The 23,931-nt window shown below is 44.7% G+C and overlaps 1 protein-coding gene across 3 annotated transcripts in view; it reads left to right on the top strand.

Moving 5' to 3' along the window:
* Window positions 1-23,931, top strand: part of LOC119393221 (sodium-coupled monocarboxylate transporter 2) — a 96,646-nt gene that overhangs the window by 17,566 nt on the left and 55,149 nt on the right. The window contains exon 1 of one of the 3 annotated variants that reach the window (XM_037660081.2): window positions 8,184-8,927. The exons of 1 other annotated variant lie outside the window; for it this stretch is intronic. In XM_037660081.2, the coding sequence (XP_037516009.1) occupies window positions 8,595-8,927 (333 nt within the window). In that variant the 5' untranslated portion in view covers window positions 8,184-8,594. Of the gene's footprint in view, window positions 1-8,183; window positions 8,928-23,931 lie in introns of those variants that run through there. One more of the 3 variants, XM_049414851.1, reaches the window with a different exon arrangement.

Here is a 23,931-nt window from a genome sequence, read left to right as displayed (position 1 = left end):
AATTTTGTTTATTTATTTATTATTTATTTATTTATTTATTTATTTATTTATTTATTTATTTACTTATTTACTTATTTAGTCACTTAGTTATTTAGTTGCATACTGCAGACCACTAGCAGGAAGGGCACATATGCAGCGTACCAGGTAAGTAAAAAATAACGACCACCTGGCGAGAATACAGGGTATAGATTACAAAAACATGCAAAAATCCATACAGGAACGTAGGCAACGCACTTCATTAGGAAAGTTAGTTGATACGTCACGCATTTGGAGTTCCATTCCGATACTGTCCAAGGGAAGAAATAAGGTTTGTAAGCTCTGGCGAAATCAGGGGTTAGTGCATGTCTGTAATCATGACGTATACGCCTTGTGGACAATACATATTGTGAGGTCTAGGGATAACGTACAATTCATAAATGATTGTGCCAAATTCAGGCAAAGCATGAGCCTCCGTATTTAGAAGAGGGGAATATTACTTGCCACTGTTAGCTGCGTGGGGCCATCGGCGGGCTTAAACTAAGAATAAATAAGAAGATTAGCTTTCCTCTGGATTCTCTCAATAGTTTTAATGCTTAGTTTATGGATTCTGCGTAATGCAAGCACTGAAGCATACTCTACAGCCGGCCGATTGAAAGTGACATTGCTTAGTGCTATGGTTTTATTCCCTACATAGCACGGAGCCATCACCCTCTCCACACTGAAAGCCCATATAGAATAAAATGCGCACCTCGATGAACGAGAAGCGACGCTCACTGAATGACATGATTTACGAGGCCGTCATTGTCAACGGGCAAGTCATTTGACATGTCTGACTGCGCGACCACTCGAACAAGTCCCAGCAAGTCGAGTCGCTTACAGGTGACTTTTTTTCTTGTTCATATTAGTACTCCGTGTTATCGCTCTTTTCATCAGCTTTCAAACTTGTCTGCGTGCAATGAATAGTTTTTTTAGGGCTGAATCAGCCATAAAGAACGTGCGGCCTCCTGTTAGGGGTAACTTGTATGCCGGTTTCTTCGATCTGCAATCAAACAGCGCTGTTTTAGAGCCAAGCTCATTGTGAAACATTAGTCGGAATAATTTAATCTTGTCTCCGTCCGTCAGCAAAAAAACCAGTAGCGTCATCTATGTCCGAGTAGGTGAAATAGAACACAGAAGAGACAGACAAGGTTTGAGAGGAGCGCATGAGAACGAGAAGAGAGGGCGCGCATCTTTATAGCGTGATACATGCGGTGATCACGCAAAACCCTTACGGAATCACGCTGTAAAACGACAAACGGTAGCTGAATGATACCTCAGCATAACCTTTTTAGAAGTTTTTGGTTTTTTGCGTATGCTTCTTCGGTGTCTACCTGACCAGTGAAATGCACTTTCTCCAAGATCAGTGCTGGGCAGTATCGAAGATACATGTATCTTAGATACTATCTTAGATACTCGTTGGGTATCTTGTATCTGTATCGCGATACGTCTCGCAAAACGAGTATCTGTATCTGTATTTCCGATACATTCAGCAATGTATCGTGTATCTTAAGATACAAGATGCTGCCATGAAAGCACCACCGTGCAAAACAATAAAACGTCGACCGGAATTCTGGTTCTCAAGCTGATATTGCTGCCACTAAGCCACCCGAATAAAACTAACGAGAGTGGAATTCTTGTATATTTCCTCCAGAGCGCTCCAGCGAGCACAGGTGATGAGGTTTAGGCGTCCCTATTGGTGGAGGAGAGTCACATGATGGCGCTCCAGTCATCTAGACAAAAACAAGCGTGCGAACGTCTACGCACAGCCTACCTTTTTTTCTAGATGTTTTCTTTCTTTTTAGTTGTGTTGATATCATGACACTTGTTCATAGCCGCTGCACTCTGCTGCGTACTCCTATGCGTACGGCGTATTTCGCATAAATTCCAATGTCGCTAAAATGTCGCAATTCAAGTTTGTCTGGCGTGGTGCTTCGTTGCAAAGTCTCAAGAATGCAAGGATGAGGCTGCTTTGCGTCTCGCGGCTTTCACACATCAGCGATTTGAATGATCTCGTGGATGTAAGCTTCACTTACATAAGTACGATAAGATTGTCTTACATGCAAATGAGATTCTAAATACCGTCCCACTATCGGTGCCGACGTTAGATGCAATAGAACAAGCACTTACGTAACAGGGAATATTTTGACGTACTATGCCTTTGTTCTTCCTGCTATATTGTTAGAGAAGTTCTTTCAAGGATAATTTCATCGTTATCACAAGTGCTCTCATTGCTGACCTCCGTTTGCATCCCGTACATTACCTAGTCCTCTGCATAGTTTTAACAGTGAAGCTGTTCAGCAAATCCTCCCTTCTCCGATGAACCAAAAGACTATCATCATCATAAACGGGTATGTGCCACAGAGATGGGGTAAATTCCCCTACTTATCACTGGTCCACTAAAAATGAAGAAGGCAACAGTTAGCCCAACAAATTGCTGCGAAGCGACGGCGGCGAGCCAAGGACCCCGAGTACGTACAACGAGAAGATACCAGGCAGGGGCGTAGCCAGAAATTTTTTTCGGGGGCGGGGGGGGGGGGGGGTTCATCCATACTTTTATGTATGTGCGTGCGTTCGTTTGTATGTGTGCGTGCATATATACGCAAGCAAAACTGAAAATTTTTTTTTGGGGGGGGGGGGGGGCGTTTGAACCCCCCAATCCCCACCCCCCTTGGCTACGCCCCTGATACCAGGTAAGGGGAAAGGCAACGGCGGCTTCGAGATGACCCCGAAGCGATGGAAGGCCTACGCCAACGACGATGGAAGGCGCCTGATGCCGTTCGGCTCTTCTACTCGAAAGACGAAGACTGGTCCTAGCCATAAGCTGATCGGTCCCATGCGCCATAACAGCGAAGTTCATCCCCGCTACAGCCAAGTTAAAGCAAAAGTTCAGTAACGTTACAGCCAAGTTCAAGCCAAGTTCAACCTCGCTACAGCCAAATTCAAGTCAAGTTCAAGCCTCGCTACAGCCAAGTTCAACCTCTCTACTTCCAAATTCTGCCTAGATAAAGCGATAAATATGCATGAGACCTATCAGCTTCGCTGTGTATAGAACTTTGCGCGGCTTAGTGCAAGCTTTGAGACATCTTTTTCACCCGTCTGCTTATTGTAATATTTCTTTTATAACCTGCTGCTAAAATACGTTCTCTGCTTTATTCTTATTTTTTAACTGTCTGTGAACCTGGTTTTATTTCATATTTCGCGGGCTTTCTTTAAAAGCCCGGAAATATTCACCACGCAGCATGTACGCTGCGAAAAAAAAAAATGGATCGGTCGTTTTTCAATGCGCTCTACGTTGTGTCGAAGCGCAGTTGGCCCTAAATTTCATATTAAAGATGTCGCATAATTGATCTTGTTTAATTAACCTGCTAGGTTTAATACAAAACATGCCATAACGAGTGCCACATGACGGTAAACCAAATACCTTGAGTACTATTTAGCGGCAATTAACCCATTTTTTAAATATCTGGTCCAACTTACGTGAAACACCCTGTATACTTATTCACTTTGATTGTTTAGTGCGGAACCACCTTGCTACTTGACTTAAATATATTGGTTTTCCTTTGTCTAGGTCCCCTTAAAGTATTCTTATTGTTACAAATCTGTAGGTAGCAGAGCCAGAAATTGCAATAGCGTGAATAGCAGTGATATCCTACGGCGCTTTGTGCCTCTAGAACACGTCTGAGGCGTTTCCTGGCCGATCAGGTTCTTTCAAAAAAATGGCAAAAGAGTGCACGTTAGTGAATATGCTCCCAGCGAACGCTTTACGCCAGCAGATAAGTAAACTTTGAAAAATCACTGCAGTTTTATGTCCTTAATTAATTGTGAGCGCCAACTGTGTAGTTCATCGTCTTCACACGATGCGTCACAAACAGTATCGCTACCAACGCTGTTGCTGCTCTACACCTGTCGGTAGATGCGGTATTACGAAAACGAAAATACGCTTGCGGGCAAGGTAAGACTGCACAGCGGTATTTGCGTAATTGTGCGGACGCTTCTTAATGACGCTCTTGCAAGCAGATGGCAACTTGCTAGCTGGTCGCCAAGTAGAGCCGCGACACCCATAAATTACAGAAATGTCACGCAAAAACCACTAACAGCGCAGCGGTTAAAGAGCCGTCATGTTAAGCAGCCAAACAAATCCCAATATGTTGTTTAGGAATGAAACTAATATACCTTGAGCAAGAAAGTTTGTATCTTGTGATACAAACAGGTATTTTGTTAGAATTAAACAAAGTTGGTCGCAGTTAAGAAATTTACAAGTAAACACGTTTCTACATAGTTGTTTGCTGCTTCATTATATAGATCTATAATAGAAAATTTGGAAATGTATCGAAGTATCTTAAGATACAATTGGGAAGTATCGTATCGGATACAATTATTCCGGACGTATCTTGTATCTGTATCTCAAGTACTTCTTGCCCGAGTATCTTGTATCGTATCGCGATACAATTTCAATGTATCTTTGCCCAGCCCTGTCCAAGATCCACCCACCTTGCGGACGCTACAAAGTTGGCCGATCCTGGCGTATGTGCAATGAAGGCCCCGTGCTCAGAATTGACGCTCATATCTCGGTTGACGTGACTTTTACATCACCCCAATCCAGAAAGTCCAACCACAGTGAACTTCACACGCACTGACTTAACATTATTGAAGAGTATCGATAAAATGTTAAAGATGCAACGTGCCGGTGTGCTAGAGCAGCAATCAATGTTCTGGAGTAAAGGTGTCCTCAATATGGGCGGCGGGCTCGTCAAGCTGCCGAAAGACAGCTTTATTCACCGCTCCTCTGTCTATTTTTGAAATGGACAAAATAAAGTTGATTAATTGATTGATATTGTAATTCACAAAGTATGTTATTCATTTCACTACACCAGACGTCGTGGTGTTGAAAATTTTAGCTGGCCAATGATCTCAGCAGGGATGAGTGTCCATCATCTTTTTTTAGCCCCGTATCACGAATGAACTATACCAGAGAAGTCCAAAAGCACCCATATCTTTAAGATCCATTGTCATCGCAGGAACAAACTCTACGTCGCAATCGAGCGTGGGGCCCACTCGCCACTTCAGTGCAAGCACCAGTAATTTACGCATTGAGTCAAATTCGGTACAGTCTCACAAATGATAGTCGATGTCTCGAAGAGCTTGACACTGCATACATGATGATGACGTAGCAAGTCTTGCTCTGCACTGCCACGCTGAACTTCGCGTTGACCGTGCGCGGTTGCAATAAAGGAGAATGGCTCCAGTTTCATGAAGTTCCTTAGTCATACAAGGTCGGTGCTGTGGAGTTCACAACGAACGGAAATAGCCTGCTTCATAGCAAGGAAGGAACAAACAAGCGGAAAGACAGGGAGGTTAGCCAGCTCTTAGACCGGTTGGCTACACTGTGCTGAGGGAAAGGGTGAGGGGGATAAGAGATGATAGAAAATAGATGTTGCAAAAAAGAAAGAAGAGCAAGAAAATGAAAAAGAGAAAAGGAGAATACGACACTGCTTAAAGTCTGTCTCTAAGGCCATGTTGTCCGCGAGAAACGCAATAACGCCTTCAAAGCCTTCTGTGCTGAGGACGGACTCGGCCATTGTCCCAGAACCCTTTGTTCCGACAAAAGGCGATTATGAAATCTATCTAACAAATCGGAAGGTTATTGTCTTGGCGCACTGAAACGGGGACACTCACACAAAAGATGGGCGATCGTTTCTTCGCCGCTGCGGTTATTGCATGTAGAGTTGTTGGCCACACCAATCCGAAAGGAGTAGGCAGTCGTGAAGGCCACGCTAAGCCACAGGCGGCACAGAAGCGTCTCCTCAGCTCGCGATACTCCTGACGGAAGACGGAGCTGAAGGTTGGGACCCAAGCTGTGTAGACGAGCGTTGGTGAATTCCGCCGAGTTCCACTGTGCAAGTGCGAGTTCACGTGCCAGCGAATGAAGCCTTGTAGCTGCGTCGGATCTCGAGAACGGTGTAGCTGTAGAATGCGCACCGTCGTGTGCAGATCGCGCGGCCTCATCTGCACGGTAATTACCGTATATACCACAATGATCCGGAATCCACTGATACGATATTTCGTTTCCGTTAGAGCCTCCTTAGTCAACGCTGCGAGCATAATCTGCCGGTACGTGAATGTAACCACTGAAAGACGGTGGTAAAACGAATGTTGCGCAATCTCAAGGATTATGGAAAGGTCACTCATTACAATTTTAAATGGACAACCCGCACTGTGATAGTTACGGCGCAGCTTTATTGTTAACTGAAAAGAAGATAGCAGGGTGTGCGTGGAAAGACTTGTTTCCGTAAGGCTTCGAACGCTCTCACATGCCGTAAGAACAACGCGGTCTAGTCCGCCAGCCCATCAGACATTTAGAATCAAGTTCACATAAGCCCCTGCACTGTAGCGCCAGCCTGTCCTTTCACAGAGCTGAATATTGTGGTTCATATTGCTGAAGATTGTGGTCGTACGTTCTTTCGAGGTGTTCGAGTACCACTGATACCTTGCTTCCGCTCAGGTACGATGTGCTTTGTGCTAATACGCTGAATGTTCAGGTGACCACAGGTCGGCAAACTCACTCATGAGCTGACTCACTCAAACTCACTCAGACTCAGATCGGGCCGTGAGTATGAGTCTGCGTGAGTCCGGGTGAGTAATATTTTGGTGAGTTTGAGTCCTAGTGAGTACGTTTAAGAAAAATTTTAGTGAGTCTGAGTCCGAGCGAGTCCGGTTGAGCAAACTTTTGGTGAGTCTGAGTCCGAGTGAGCTCTAAGCGGAAAATATGTGCATTGAGAGAGTCTGAGTGAGCACCGGTTTTTTTGCCGACCTATGGTCCTATCTACTCAACTTCAGCCTTGCTACCGGTCTTATGTTGGCTCATGGTTATACTCACGTATGCTCACACATACTTCAATGCACTGTATATAGCGTTCATACGCCAGTTCAATTGATTGATCAGGGGCTGGAGTTGCAAAGGTTGGGGGGCGGGGGGAGCCTCGATTCGCCCGCCCCTCGCAAACTCTTACACGGGAAGTTCTTGATAAAATATCTCGTGTGAGTCGTGTCCTGCAAAAAAAAAAAGTCTTTATTGTATTACAACCACTGATAACTCGTATTTGAAAGTACCACGTCAAAAGGCGCCAGGAGAGCACCGATTATGTGAGATATTGGCGCTGAAGAGCATTGACACCAGGGTAAAAAAAGCTAATTGTACGCTAGCGGACTCTCACTCAGACTTAGAGTCGTGAGCCTCGGTGAGTAATATTTTGGTGAGTTCGAGTCGGAGTGAGTTCGGTTGAGGAAACTTTTGTTGCATCTGAGACCGAGTGTGCCGTCAGCGCAAATTATATTTCTTGAGTGAGTCTAAGTGACCCCAGTTTTTTTTTGCCAACCTATGCAGGTGACAGTTTACCAATTCGCGCTACCACGACGGCTGCAGGTGTTTTAGGCTTTCATGTTTGTGAGTGACCGCGTGAGTGCGTGTGTGAATATCTGCATGCTTGCGCGCGCGCGTGCTTGAGCGCGTGTGCAATATCCGTGCTCTTGTGTGTGCGTATGCGTGCCTTCGTGCGTGCGCGCGTGCTGACGGCGTGCGCGCGTTAAACAAACCACGTTGTGATGATAAGCCACACCATAGTGAAAATCTTCAGATTAATTTAGGCTACTTTGAGTTGTGCCGCGGAATGTATAGGTACGTGACTTTTTGTACTACTCGGTTCCATGGATATGCTGGGATAGTACACGCAAATTCGAGCTCAGCAGCGCAGCTCCATAGCCATTGGACTACAGTGGTGGGTAGTCTTACAATATCGTGTTTAAAACGTGAAAGCTATGTGCTTTACACAGCGACAGTATACAGGTGTGTGCCAGTATAGCCTTTTGCTTGTCGTTCTGCCTTCCAAAACACGTTCTCAGATGCCCAATTTGTTCAAAAAAGGAAGAAGGCTGCTAGGGCGTCGCCGCATCTCTATTGCCAGCAACGTTTTTCGCTGCATGCCAGTGGCAAGGGGGGTTACGCGCTATTGCGTCGCCACGTAACCTTCGAGATGTCATTACTCGAGCTCGTCGGACACGAGATCTCGCGCTGCATGTCAGGTCTCCGCTTGATTCCCGCCGACAGACGCGAGTGCTCTTGGCGTCTTAGTTGCTTGGCAATGACCACCGTGAGCTCTGGTGCAGAAGTATAGGTGGAGTGCGAAGGGAGAGGGATGCAGAAGCGAGTCATTAAACGGCGGCGGCTAATCGCGCATTGTGAATTTCCGCCGTGCCAGCTGCTGCGCGCCAACCGGTTCATTGAATGATCGCCTATAGACGGACGGAACGAGAAAGAGAAAACGCGACGCGCCCGCCCAATACGCCAGTACTATAACCCGATGGCGCTGTATTTGGCTCCGACTGTTCCGCCGGGTGCGTTTGATGAAGTCACCACGTCGCTGGCGAGCATCCTGTCCGGACTTCCCGGAGACATGAGAGTGACAGCCTCTTCTGCGCACCTGTGAGGCCAGCCTACCGCGGAAGGCAGCCTTGCCCCAGCTGCGACATTGCGGCTGCATCTTCGTGAAATTTTGATCCCGATCCTGTCGCCCGGCACCATGCACAGCGAGGTCGAGTACGCGGTGTTTGGAGCGCTCATGTGCGCCAACCTCGGGTTCGGACTCTACTTTTCCTGCGCGCGGCGGGTGCGCAAGGAGGCCACCACCGAAGAGATGTTCTTGGGGAGCCGGAGCCTCCGCACTCTTCCGCTCGCAGGCTCCGTGCTCGCGTCCATGCTTTCTGCCATCGGTGTTATCGGCTTCAGCGCGCACTACTACGCCTACGGCTTCCACTACCTCTGGAACTTCATGTCGGCTCCGCTCATCGCCGTAATCGTTTCCAAAATGGTCATACCTGTCCTCTACCAGCTGAAGGTTACATCCGTGTTTGAGGTGAGTATCCTAATTTTCTATCAAAGTTCTGCGCTGCACCAACGACTGTAATGTGTCGTGGTATTTCGTTAGGATTAGACGAGCTTCAGGTTTTGGCATCTTGTAAAAACGCGCACAGGGTCTGTGTGAACAGCTATGCGAATGCAGTTGCAATGTTTTTGTTTTTTTTGTTTTTTTTTCTTACTCGCGGGTAAAGAGAGTAGTCGTCTCTTTCCCCGCGAGAACGACCATCTACAGCGCAATTGTTGGCTAATTAGCATTTATTCGACGAACAATTAGATTAGCCGAGTTAACAAAACTTAACAAACTTATAAGAACTCTGCATCGGTTGTGAGCAGCTTTCATGCAGGGCACGTTCCGACACAGTAATTGGTCGCTGCATTAGCGTACGAGCTGTTTCATGAATACCAGCTATAGTGAGCCATCAAATATAGTAGCAGTCTGACTTCAAACGCGGTATACATTGAGTATTGCTGAAGCAAGGCTGAGTAAATACCAGTGGCAAAGGTACTCGCAAAAACGTTTGCGAACACTTTTGCTTCTGAAAAAGGAATTTCTTCTTGAATTAAGCATGCGACATAAGCGTGCGGCCTTGAAAGCATGGTTGCACTGTTGATTCCAAGTACCCTACACATTCCTCAATGTACACTGCGACCAAATGAAGTTTTTACTCAGGGTTTCGTACGAACACAGTAAATATTCTGCAACTTACATGAAAGTACTCGCCAGATTGATCAATCTCACACGGCTCGTGTGACTTAATGTTGTTACATTCAATTGTGGAGATAAAGGTACAATTAATAATTTCTGGGATTTTACGTGCCAAAACCACGACATGATTATGCGTAATGGATGGCTCCGGAAATTTCGACCACCTGGGTGTCTTTAACGTGCTCCTCGATCCAAGTACTCGGGCCTATAGTATTTCACCTCAATCGAACTGCGACCACAACGGTTGGCATCGAACCCCCGACTTTCCGGGTCAGCAGCCAAGCACCGTAGCCACTGTACCATAGAGGCGACGAAGTGAAGGTGTCCATTGGTTGTCTCAGTACGAGCAACTTCAGCGCAACTATAGACTACCTTTCTTTGCTTCTTAATATAGTTTTGTGATTACCGAAACTTCGCTAGACAGTGAAGTTTCCTCATCTGACCTTTTTCCACCGAACGACACATTCTGCAGTGAAATGCGGTAGTCTGCTGATGGCTATTGACTGTTCACTGAGATGATAAAGCAATGGCGTTGAAGTTATGCCGGAGTCTATGTGTTTAGAAATTAGCCTAGGGTACAGTGAAAAATTCCTGCTTGTGTCTTTCCATGCGTTGCCTAACAGCGTAATATCTCCCCACAGTAGGTACAGAGTAATTGTCTTCGGTGATATTAGTGCGCCTGAAATCTCTAGGAACACACTTATACCACCTTGTTAAGATAACTGCATAGAGAACAAGTGCCTAATGTTGGAGTTGATTTTCTGGCCTTTGATTTCCTTCAGTAGCTTAAGTTTATCGCTATTTGCTAGGGCAACAACTTCATACCTTTTCCTGCCGAACAAACAACCTGTTGAAGTTTCACGCTCTGGCATTTCTTTTGTTCGTCCCGACAAGTATCATTCATCACTAAAGCTGACACTCTCTGTGTCATCCATAAAACCGATGCAATGCAACGATATCAACGAATCCCGTAGATTTGATTTCAAGCGGGGTGATTACGCTTGTTTATAAAACTGCTTGTCTGCCATCGATGGTCACTGATTACCGGCCAAACCAATTATGATGATCAAGTCGATCAGTTCACGGAGCCTATTAAGAGCAGCATACGCAAAATCCTTCCTCAGTACATAGGATGTTTCAGCGCAAAAATAGACATTCACATAGATCGAGAGACACAGGACAGGCGCTAGGAAATGTGTCCGGAAATTCTAAAAATCAGGGAAATGCGATATTTGCTCGATGCCTTTATAATTACTTTTAATGTGGCGGCATACATCTTAAAATGACTAGAGGCATCAAAGTCGAGAAATTACATTATTCAGATTTTTAATTAGTGGAGATGGGCAGTCGAGTCAAATGGGAGAATTGGGGTCTTTCCTACGAAGAGCCCATTGCCACGTTGAGATTTCCAAGAAGTGGTCTCTGGTAAATTTTGCGGAACGATGAAATCTCACCAATTTCACCGGTGAAACCGAAACCGAAGCGTCACGGAGCGAAACTAGCAGACGACCAGAATGACGTCACTCTTTCTGAAAACAGCTGCAGTGGTGTTCGCCATACGTGCTACAGTGGTGAGCCCAGCCCGCAAAGCGATGAAGCGAAGTAGAACAGTGGTTAATATAACAACGCTTGCTAATTTTGGACACCTCGGAAGAGTATGGCAGTAGCGCCCTTTCGTTTCGGTTTCGTTGCGGAGGTTAGTCAGATTTCATCACTCCGGAAAAATTACCACCGCCCGCTTTTTCAAAATCGCAAAGCGGCAAACGGCTATTCGCAGGAAGGGCTCCAACTCTCCCATTTGATCCGACCGCCTGTCTCCATTAGTTAAAAAGTTAATTGAATTTGTTTATTATTGTCATAATTCATGTCTATGGTCATCTTAATATGTATGTCGCTACAGAAAAAGTAATTCTGAAGGCAGCGAGCAAATATCGCATTTCTTTTACTTTTGAGGATTTTCGGAGACATTTCTTGAAACACTCTGTATACCTATACACAGTAAATATCTCATTGGTATAAAAATGTGAACTTATAAATGCGCTAGAGCGTACAGACACTGAATGCAGGAAATTAGAAGTTGTGCGCCTAGGCAGTATAAGGAAGCACTTCATTTCTTTCTGTTTTTTTTAACTCTGTAAACGCTTCTATAAATGTAATCACGATTCGTATGTTGCATTGTGAGAAAAAGAGCGTCCCTGAGCCGGCCAGTGAAGCACAGGGAGCCTATTCGCAAGCGCTATAGCACGATCGGAGAGCGCTTTCCACTACTACACTCCAGCAGTAGGTCAGAAGTCCAAGATATCGCTGACTGTTTTGTTACCCATTTTTCATCCTTATATAAAGCCCCAGGATCTAGCACCTGGGAAGCGCGACAGTACCTGCATGTAATGCTGTTTTGCTAGATGCAAAGCTAATCAGTGAAGGGCTCAAGAGCTCGAAGCCGTGCATGTCGTGCGCCCTAGTGTTGCTGTATAGGCTACCATTAGGTAGCAGAGTGGTGCGTCTGCTTTCCAACCACCGCTAGCAACCGTGCATTGTAGAAAAGCTGACTCTCAGGCCATTTTTTTGTATTTCAAGACGCCGCGTCGCTGCAGCGAACTGGATTAAGACCTATAGTTATTGCCAGTATAAAGTTCATCGCCGATCGGTGACACGCCAGGCATCTCGATAGGCGACACGCTAGGCATGTCACCTGCAAAAACGGAGTGCCGCTTCCCCGCATAGCTGTAGTTGGTAGCCGAACTTACGCGTACCAATGCTACCTAAATGTCGCATATACAGCAACTCTAGTGCGGCCCTGACGGCATCACCTCCACCATCTTAAGGGCTTATGGCAGTATATTTGTCCCTGTACTGATAACGATATTTAATTACGGTTTGAATACTTTCACGTCCCCTCGCAAGCAGAAAACTGTTCGTGTTTTCCCTGTACTTAACTCTGGCTACACATCCGATGCCTCGAAGTATCACCCGCTTTCTCTCGTCTGCGCCACATCCAATATACTATTTCAGCTTGTTGTTCACAACATACTGTCTTTTAGTGTGAACAGCTCCCTGGTTCCGAATCAACAGTGAATTTATGCCTGCTCACTCAATGGCAACAAATCTCGCTACACGACCCAGATCTTCGCGCCTATACTTTAGACAGGGCAGGTTGACTCAATTTACTGTAACCTCTCCTGTCTTCGCACATTTTTGTTTCTTATGAAATAATAAACGGGTTAATGAATGGTTGTGGTAGAATGTTTGCGTGTGAACTTGTTCTCTTTCCATATTCCGCGCTTTTTTCTACGAAAGAAATGCCTTTGCACAAAACTACGTCTCTCGGTTGGCATTCCTCGTGAATGGCAGAGTTTTGCGTTGCTGTAAATCTATTCCAAATTGCTTCGAGTAAAGACAGCACAATGCAATGTTGATATCAAATGTATTCGTCATTTCAGCGCCTCTATTTTGTCATAATTTCGTTGCGCAGTTTTTTTTTTTTTTTTTTGGAAGCCATAGTTCACAGCCTGTGGCATTGGAGATGGAGTGCACAAGGTCGACTTTACTGGGACGAAGTTACGATCACTGATCCGATGAAAAGCACCAGGCTAACTTAACTCCTGGCGGACTTCCTGTTTAATTTCCAGTAATGGCCAATCACCCAAGTTGCGTGGACAACATTTTGTTAAAACATAAGTAAATCATGCAATAAATGAATTTATTTTTCAGATAATCGCGTTGCGCTGAAGCTTACACAACCTCCTGTATACCGGTCATCTTTGCAACCAACAGTTTTGCACAAATCAAGAAAGTGAAAGCAAACTAGGGGTGAACGAGGATACATCAACAAGAGTAGCGTCGAGACTAGCGGCCCGTCGCTGGAACACCGGGCCACACGTAAATGGTTCATGGCCAAATGTACATTAGGGCCAGAAAACATTGCCAACGCACGAGATACGCGGATAATGTAAATCATATAAGGCAATAAGTGTTGCCATAAACTGCCGTCAAGGCTGCAGCACGCAAGCTCGAATGCGCGAGTGCCTGTTTTTTTTTTCTTCTTTGCCATCGCCAGTCTAAAAAAACAACAAAAAAACGAGCGCGCTCTAGCATTACGACCTCATTTGATGGTCCTCGCCAGCTAATGTGAAGCCTTCATCTGAAATGCTTTCTTATAAAAATATGCTGCGTTCTGCGTACTAAACGGCTACTTCACTGACCTTACTTCACTAACCCTAAATGGACACAATGTTCACTAATCTTGAATGCATTGACTTAATCCAGAAAATGTATCTAAGACACGCTTATAACTCACCATACCGACATACGAGGGCACCTTTATTTAGGCGCTCTAGAGTGATTAAAGCACGCAACCTTCATAAATATCGCCTTAGGGTCATCTTTAAATTGGAAATCAGAAATAATGTAACCAGCCTTAGGAAATCAGCGGAACTAATGAAGATTGCAGTGGATTATCCAACGAGGCATAGCGAGAATCGGTGGTAGCGACACCTCGACTTAATTTTGGAAAAGAACGCCTTCATTTTACTCTTCCGTCTCTTCTTAATAGCTATGCTCCCGTTGATCACGATTTGTTTTCCTGTTCGCGCGAATAGCTTAGCACTGTGTATTTAAATAACATTACTTAAGTTTACTTATGTGTACATATTGCTGTTTCGTGTATTTTTTGGCGATTCTTTGGTGTACTTATCTGTGTTCGATTACATAAGCACTAGTAATGCTTCCTTCCTGAACATTAGGTTTGTAGACTCGTCAAACTGCCCCGGGGCAGCTTTTATCTACAACCCCTCCATCTGTTTTGTAAGACGGGAAATTAAAATTGAATTGGATTGAATTAAATCCCACGACGTAACACCTGTATCCAGTTGTTATTGCAATGTACCATTTGTACCGGTATAGTCACTGAAACTTAGACTGATGATCCCTTTTTGTGTTACGCCTGAAGCCAATAAGTAGTGCTTTTTTTATTATTATTATTATTATTATTCCCTTCATGTCGTATGGTACGGTGGGAGAAGAGCTCAGAGCGCTTGTCATTTGCAGTGCTTGTTGAAGCTGCATTTGTTTCATTGTGGCTATTTGTTCTTTCTCTTTGTTTTTCTGCAAATAACTGCAGCCTTCGTTCGATAATATGACCATGTAATAATTGTGTCTGCTCACACCACCTAGCTGCCCATGCTATGCCTGTATTCCATCTAACATTATCCTCGAAACAGTGTCGTAGAAATATTTTGAAACGAAATAAAAGAAACTGTTTCTCTAAATGTCAAAAATCTTTTACGCCTGGTGTCGCAGATCATGTCATTTTTTTTTCCTTCGGATGAGATATGGAATAGCGTTATTGCGTCGTCATCACACAGAAGTTCAGCGCTGTGTATGTGTATCTCAATCCCTAGGTGTTCCGTCTTTTTGCGCTGGTAAAATTTGTCGTAAACATGAACCAACTCGCCCAAGCGGCAGTTTTAGTAAATGACACAAAAGCAGTGACAGTTATGACTTTAGTTGGAGAGATGATGACAGAAGGGTCCGCGCTAACGTGGCGCCTGTAAAAACAAAGCGTAATAGCTTTAAGATATCTAAGAAAAAAATTTATTATAACACCATTACACACAAATATTTATATTTTGAACATTTTGTATAATAAGAAGGTAAGTCAAAGGAATCATTAGTGCGGACTCCAGCATTACGTGTTGAGTACCATTACTCGGCCTGCTTTAAGAAAGGCGTCCTGTAGTCGGGTGACTTCGAACGTCGCATAGCTTTTATTGCGTGCTATCGCTGATTAACATATTACCGTTATATTCCCCAACTCTTTCAAAATTCGATCCCTGGAGCGCTCATAAATATAATATACATATACGGCAGTTTAGCGAAAATAAGACAGGGCTCCAAAGAACCACAAAACGAGCGGCCGTCCTCGTCTGTTTTGTTGTTATTTCGGGACCATTCTTACTTAGCGCTAAGCTACCATAGTTTCACTGCGTGACCAACGTCCAGCGGTCAGTCGTCCTGAATTATAAATACACGTTGCCGATCTGGCGTCGAGCGCGTTTACTGGGGCGCAAAACTTACGGATACCTCGAATGCGGTCTCCACAACGGCCTTCACAGATAGAATACCTTTGCATATCTTTTCAATCGAGAATACGTAAAGTGACACGGACGCCCTTGAGAATACTTTATTTATTGTGTCTTAAGTCACGCGATACCCCGAATAAGGGTCGGTTTTCTCACCTAGCGTTTTGCTTCCTCCGTTGCTGCTGTGGCGAAATGTCCGTCGCTCAGAATGAACTGGACGGAGGAGAGCTGTTAGGCGCACACAAAAACGAGAAGGAAAAAAAAAAGTACTTTAAAATACAACGCGCAAACAAACAAACATGGAAAAACTCGCGCGTGAAGGCTGACAACTCGGGAATGGTCAGACGACATGCGTTACGGGCAGCGGGCTGGACTCCTTCACAAAAAACAAAACCCAACAGAAACAATCTCTGTTTCCGTATCTCTCTCTCTCTCTCTTTTCTGTTACAAGGACGCAGGAAACAGAAACGAACCACTCTGTCTGCCAGCAGCGCGCGTGAAGCAATTCGGGGCCAGCGACGACTGAGAGAGTGGGGGATTCTGTCAAGGCGCGTCAATTGCGTAAACGCCAAACTATATACATGTGTCTTGCCCACTTCGCGACAAGCGTTTCACTTTCGTCCTTGTGCCCCGGAAGGCTACGAGCAATACGAATGCCGCGCCGACAGGCGGCCGGCGTCGGAGGAACGGCGAGCTTGGTGAGAGCGGTGCACGGCGTCGGTGCCTGCTCTCGAACCGGCGTTTCATCATAGTGAAGTCGTTGCCTGTGCACCATTTCCGTCGAGAATGTTGACCGTCAGCCTAAATTTTAAAAAAAGCGTGCAGAAGAATCGTCCAAATCCTTTTCCGGAAAGCGAACGAGAATTACTTTTTTTGTTTACGTGACACGGCCGAAGTCAAAAGCTGTCAGGTAGCTATGCTGATTACAGATCGCACGTTCCCATTTGCATAGAAGTTTATATATATCTAGTCCAAGCAATCTTTCCGAAAGAAACAATGTAGACATTACGACACTGACAGATGAGTGGCGGGAATATCTCTCCAATACATCTTTTGAATAAACAGATCGAGCTCATTTTTTGCTCCTATACGTTACCGGGATCTCGAGAGAAATTGGTTCGAATCCAAAACCGAGGCATTCTATGCCTAATTAATCTCTCGTGAACCCCTAAAAGTATGCGCATGAGGGCAGCCAAATAGTTCCTATTAGCATCCTGTAGTTTTACCGACAAGGATAGGCGCCATAACGGAAGGTCGATGAATGATAAGAAAAAGACATTTTTCATGTCGCTGCCTTCATTTCCAATTTCTTTAACGTATCATTTTGCCTGTGCCTAATTGAATGATCTACGGAGATAGAAGCATTAGCACAGCGCTCGAGCTCTGTCACTGCACCACTTATATTATCTGAGTAGAAAAATATGAAAAACCGCCGCGCGGGAATATTTATATTCCCATGCAAGGGTGCAAGCGTGCCGTTATCTTTGCAGCGTTAATACAGCGCTCGTTTTTTCCCCTCAAATTGAATTTTTGCATGTAAGGCCTTGTTGCTAATAGACAACTAATCGGAAATTGAAATGAACAAACGAAGCGAAAGTTTTAGTCTATAAATGAAATCTCCAGAATTTCGAAAACACAGACACTAATAAAAAAGAAAACAGAGTTCAACGTGTGCTCGCCTATTCCACTTGTAAAGTTAACAATCATTATGCGCCACACTTCCTCTCTCGTCAAGCGGACCGATAGCGGAGTTCTTGGACTTGTGAAATGCGGCACGTGAAGATACGGGGTGCGCTGTGCATTTTGCCATTCCGCTGCTGATACTGTTTGTTGAGTGTATCTATACAGTTGTCGACGATTTCATTTTGCCGTAGCCCGACTTTCCCGCAAGACCTCAGCTGAGTGCAAAAAAAAAAATTGCTTTCGCAACAAATGTACCCCCTCGCCCCCCCCCCCCCCCCCTCTTTCCACCCTTTTATTGGTCAGCTGGCCTAATGGTCTCTGCGGTGATTTTTCAAGCGTCGGTGCCTATGAGGAAGATACGGCTCGACGTAAACTCCGATTGCCCCATTGAAATAGACGTAAAAAGCCGATATTATTTTATGAAACAACCACTGGCACCAATTTAAATGAAATCTACACTGCCCCCATTTGACAGAAGGTAAATTCTATCAGCTCCATGAAGCAAAGTTTCAACTTTAAACTTCGAAGGTCTTTTATTAAAATATGCTTTAAATCAGTAAGTTGAAAAAATAGAAGCACGAAGCTTTCACAATCGTAACTCTCCACTAAAACAGGCTTGCGAGTTCTGTAAATTACATCTTCTAGAGTATCTGACGCGGACAAACGTCATACAGTAAGCCTAAATGTGATTGTTACTGTGTTACGTAACTTCTTTCAAAAGTCCTATTGAGAAAATTATGGCCCCGTATTTCAGGAAGACGTGTAATAAATCACATTTGCCTTCTTTAGAGTGCGTTATCAGGTACAGTTGACAGAGCGTTGACGTTGGTTTTTTTTATTGCTTAGTAAGAGAAAAACAAACAAAGCATTGTACCTATTTTTTAGTTGCGTAATTTCCAGCACTCTTTCCAAAGCATATAAAGCATAGAGATAAAGGTTCATATCCCATAGCTTTTCTTTCATAAGAGCGTTTCTGTCATTGGCTGGCCGCTTTCTTTAATAATTGTCCAGTATCGGTATTAGCTGAATTTCGCGCTATGCAGAATTTTAACTTAAAATCTACAAAGTTTTTACGCTAACATTTATTGCACGAAGAGACGCCACTTAACGGCGATGTCTGACGCATTTTTGGCTAAGGCGCCCAGTGAAGGAACTAACAGTAGTTACCTCACTGGGATTGCTTAAATGCTTTATGGATTCTCCTTCTGGGCTTGCGTAATTTAGGGATTTATTCATCACGCTAATAAAATTAAAAATTAAATTCCGAGGTTTTACGTGCCTAAACCAGGGTGTGATTATGAAGAACGCAATAGTCGGGGATTCCGGATTACTTTAAACCTCCTGGTGTTCTTTAATGTGCACCCGAATCAAAGTACACCGACGGCTTTTGTTTTTTTAATCGCATTCCTACATATTCGTTAGACAACACAGACGGGTCTTTTTTCTATTGATATTTTAAACCTTCCTCGTTAATGGCTTGCCAATGTGGCGGTGATAACGTGCAAGGATCTGACCACACTGGTGAACCAGGATAAGGAACTTGGATAGAATCGTTACGCTACACTGACGAAGGCTGTTTAATGAATCGACCGTATCTCAGACGTTGTGTTTCCACCGCAGTGCTCACGCGAACCTGACACTGTTGGACGGTCGCCGACGTCCGTCGTTTGACCTTTACATCCGGCTTCCGACGCAGTGATAAACTGCGATTGCTTGCAATGGCGCCGCAGTCAACACTTTACACCTGCGATTCATTCTGTAGTAGCAAAAACCGTAATGTCAACGAAGTATAGCTGGTCAAAATACTCGTACATTGCCAACGGAAATATTTAATACGATGCAGCTGAATTTCGCCATCTAAAAGGTTAACTTTATTACCAGTCGGGTTGACTATTAGGTATAGGCAGTGGACAAATATTGATAGGCTTCGGCAGCTCAACATCAAATTAAGTGGTTCCCGAGCCGTCAGAGCTGCAATATGAACACGTTGTCTGAACCATTCACTGAGCAGTTCGTTATATAGCTATAGATTGCGGTTTATTAGAACAGACACACTATAACGCGAAGGTTCGTGTGCCTAACCACCGGGGATTAGTGTAGCGCGCAATATATTCGGCGTACAAAACGTTTTTTTCGCCGAATAGACAGCTTATATAAAGCATTTAATATTAACCGGTAAAGTACTGGCGGTGTAATCACAACCCCCTGTTTGTAACTAAACGATACGTGACGACATAAAAGCGATCATTTTGCGTCCGTTCATAGCTATATATGAATCTCCACATGGCACGTGACATTCATGAACTCCTGTTATTCCTTTATATGTCCGATACTGCGTCTACCCAACTAACGGGCTACTGGGCCCTTCATGGCCAACGCCGCAGTGACGGAGGTAGTGTTTACATGTATAACGCATTTCTCTCCGCGTACGCCTCTTATCGACGTTCTTGCCTCGGCAATCATCATAGGCATAGGCATCATAGGCATAACAGCTACAAGCGACAGGTCCGTTTACGTGCCATCGTTTATTGCTACTGCGTAGCTCACTCAGGCCTCGCGCCATTTATATTTCCGACATAACGTGTGCTATGTTCGGCACTGAGCCCGTGATGACACGAACGCTGCACACAAATGCATTACGGAAAGCGACGGCTCGTGTCGCGACGACGCTGTTTAGCGCGCATGGGAGTGTCCGCTTGCGTAAAGCTGCTTCGTAATCTGTGTAAGAGCCGCACGCAAGGACGTACCGCAGACAGGCTGGAAGGCGCAACCTTGCGAAGATGCAGCGGTTCTCGCATCACATTCAGTGAACGCACACATAGACAAAAAAAAGGAACAGAGGAAAAGAAAGCATTACTTGACTCTAACGGATTCATTATTACGAAACGATGCGACGCAATAAGACCCTAAGGCAGAAGACACACGAACACGAGCGCGGACTCTCAATTAAGCTTTTTATTCAAATGCGCAGAACATAAACATATACGCGCACGTGACTACGCAAAAAACAAAAACGAAACAAAGCTACCGTTTAAACATAAGATATATTTGTGCTACAACGCGACAGATGGAAGGCTGAAGAACGAATCCTTATTTTTTTTTATTCTGTATATGTCATGCCTCGATTATCTCCCGAGTTGTCTTGTCATAATGTTTGGCAATGACGCTAGTCAGCCTGAATCACAGTACTCTGCAATGTGCGACAGGCGACCGCTACGAATGTCTGTCTCATACTCCTTTAATCTCACATTCACGCATCTTCCGGTCTGGAATATATCGACACAGCCACAATGCCATGATCAGCAACGAACATGCCAATGATGCGTCTAAGAATGCTCACGAAAATGGCGTGCTGGAATCCATTCCACTGTCGGAAAGTGACGCAGCAGTAAAGTTTTGTACGCTCGCGCGTGACGTCGCGCGATCTACGTGGAATATGCCCGACTTATCTACACCCTCCGTCACCGCCAGGACCCATGCCTCCGACTCCAGATTTCATCTGGGCTACCCCGATCTGAGACGACCGTTCTCTGCCGCCTGTGGCTTAGAGCGTCTTCTACAAACGTCTTTGCCTGCAGCATCGGAATGGCAGGCAGTGCTGCCTGTGACCATTGTGACAGCGAAGAAACCATCGAACATATCCTGAGTCATTGCCCTTAGAGGGACTGTCTCGCAGAGACAGTCCCTCTCAGCAGTGTTTGCGCGCCTCGACGACTAGCCGCTTTCCGTGCAATGGGAAATCCGGAAAGCTCGAGCTTCACAGCAGAAAGCGACGAAGGCGCTGCTGAAATTTCTGCGAGCAACCTGCCTTGTTGAGCGACTGTTGAGAAAACACACACTCCCTGTGTGTGTTTCCTCTCATCTCCCTCTCTCTCTCTCCCTTTGACTCTGTCTCCCCTTCCCCAGAGCATAGTAGCAAACCGGATATTCATGTTCAAGTTGGCCTCCCCTCTGCCTTCTGCATGACACTATACAGGGTGTTTCAAGAAATGTGTCCAAAAATCCTCGAAGAACAGGAAAAGGCGATGTTTGTTCGATGCCTTCGCAGTTGCTTCTCCTGTAGCCGCAGGAATATTAAGATGGCCCAAGACGTCATTCGGGGCAGTAATTAAGAAATTTAAATTAATTAACTTTCTAATTACTGGAGTTAGGCAATTATGTCAAATGGGAGAATTGAAGTCCTTCATACGAAGAACCCGTTGCAGCTTGAGATTACGAAAAAAAACGGCCTCTAGTAATAATTGCGAAGTAATGAAATTCACCCAAATTCAGGGGCGAAACCGAAACCGAAATGCGGAAGAGCGCTACTGCCATGTTCTTCTGAGACGGCCAGAATGAGTGAGCGCCCTACACTACTGTAATCGTTGTCTTGAACAGTGACGTCATTCTGGTCTTTTGTTTGTTGGGCTCATTGGCGCTTCGGTTTCGGTTTCGCAGTTGAATTTGGTTGAAATTCGTTACGCCGCAATAATTACTAGAGGCCGCTTTTTTTATATCACAAAGCTGCGATGGTTTCTTCACATGAAGAACTTCAATTCTCCCTTTGACAAAATCGCCTAACTCCACTAATTAGAAAGTTCATTAATTCAACTTTCTTAATTACTGTCCCAAATGTTGTCTTCAACCATCTCAGGATGCCCGCCGCTATACACAAAAAGCATTTGTGAAGGCAGCGCGCAAATATCGCATTTTCCTGTTTTTTGAGGGTTTAGGACCCATTTCTTGAAACACTCGGTATATATATATATATATATATATATATATATATATATATATATATATATATATATATATATATATATATATATATATATATATATATTTAAACATGTGTTCTTTTTTTCACTCCGCGGCCTACCGGTTTTTTTTGTGTGTTTCGTGCCTGTGTTTTTCTTACATGTTCACAAATACCCCGAACTGCTTCGACAAAGCAAAAAACAACTCTCAGACCGTACCTGCCGTCATTGTTTTGAACATATGATATTACCACAACATTTCTTTTTCTTCAAAAATTTCCCTTTAATGTTACCTGCTCTTGCCTGGTTTCATTGCTCGACCTAACTTTTCACGTGCTCTGGTCGAAACATGATTGGGAAACCCGCACTTATCCTGTTTACCGCTCTTGACACAATATCTTTCATTCTGCGAGGGCCCGTGTTGCTGATATCTCAACGTGAACAGGAAACAGCGATGCCATCTTTTACGACGTTCGAGCATCCTGAGGAGTAACTTGGAATTTCGCTTTTTGAACGCGACCAAAAGTTTTGTCAAATGTGGTCAGGAGCCAAGAACAACATTAAATCGCGAAATCGCAGATTGTTCTGTTGGTAACCATCAAACGTGAATGTGAGGACCTTACCTGCCTTCCTTGGATACCTCAAGTACATCATCTGCTGTTTTTGAAATTCCGCTGTCTTCTGCTGTTATCAAAGAGGATGCTAATGAAAATCAGCAGCATTTAGTTTAATTCCGCTTCTCTGTGTCTGCACAAATATTTTTGCATAGAAAACAGCTGGCCTAGTTTCGTCAAATGCGAATGGGCTTCGAGATTTCATACGCCTTTTAGATATACAGGAATGAGAAGAAAGGGAACCGATCAAGGGCCCCGATTTTGTTAGACACAACCGTATAAATCCTACAGGCAACGAAGCCAAGGAAAAGATACATGACAAGTTATTTGTAGCTTTAATTGAGATTGTTGTGACCGGGCCGGCATTCCCCGAAAAGGAGGAACATCTCATCATTACTCTGTACATCTTGTACATACAGTTGTTTTGAAAGAAAAGTCGTCCGGAATGTCGGGCCCTACAGTCTGAGGTCTCTCAATCCTTCGTTGTGCATTTGGCACCCACGTACCCGGTTCCCCAGTCGCAACAAGATGTAGATCATTATAAAGTAATCGGAAATGAAAGCGGTCGCGAAAAGAACTGACTGTTGGTGGAATCCGAACCAACCATCTACATATATTTTGGGGACGGTGTAGTACCAGTTACGCTGCAGCAACTGCTTCGGCACCCCTAGACCACATTTTGGCGTACTTTATGTATCTCCACAAAAAAGGCTATTTCATGCCATATCAACCATCGTTTTTTATTCGACCATCGCAAGTATGATTGAAAAAAAGATTCCGTGTTTTGCAGCGAAGCTGTTTCTAGCTAATACGTTCCCAGGGAGGGCATTCTTGTCGGCTGGCGTTCCTATGTAGCTACTGTATGAGAACAAAAAGAAAACCTAGACGAAAAATGCATGCGGTGCAGCCGGCGAAGCGCGCTCAGGAGCTTACGCGGCGACGGTTGCCTCGGCGTTGCGTTGTGGTGAGGCTAGTATGACGACGAGCACTGCGAGAAACCAGAGAACCGCCCACTTCCATTATATCTAGCATTATTCGAACATACGGACACTGTAAAAAAATTACGTTAAATGAATTAGGGCAGCTGGCCACCAGTGGTGCGAAGTCTGTAGAAACAGTGAAGATGGTGGCCTTTCCCTCCTCCTCAGCCTCACATCCCTTCTCTTTCCCACCCTCTTGC

The sequence above is a fragment of the Rhipicephalus sanguineus genome, chromosome 1 (genome assembly GCF_013339695.2).
Source record: "Rhipicephalus sanguineus isolate Rsan-2018 chromosome 1, BIME_Rsan_1.4, whole genome shotgun sequence".
Classification (NCBI taxonomy): domain Eukaryota; kingdom Metazoa; phylum Arthropoda; class Arachnida; order Ixodida; family Ixodidae; genus Rhipicephalus; species Rhipicephalus sanguineus.
Note: the sequence above shows the minus strand (reverse complement) of the source record. Positions and strands in the feature narration are given on the sequence as shown.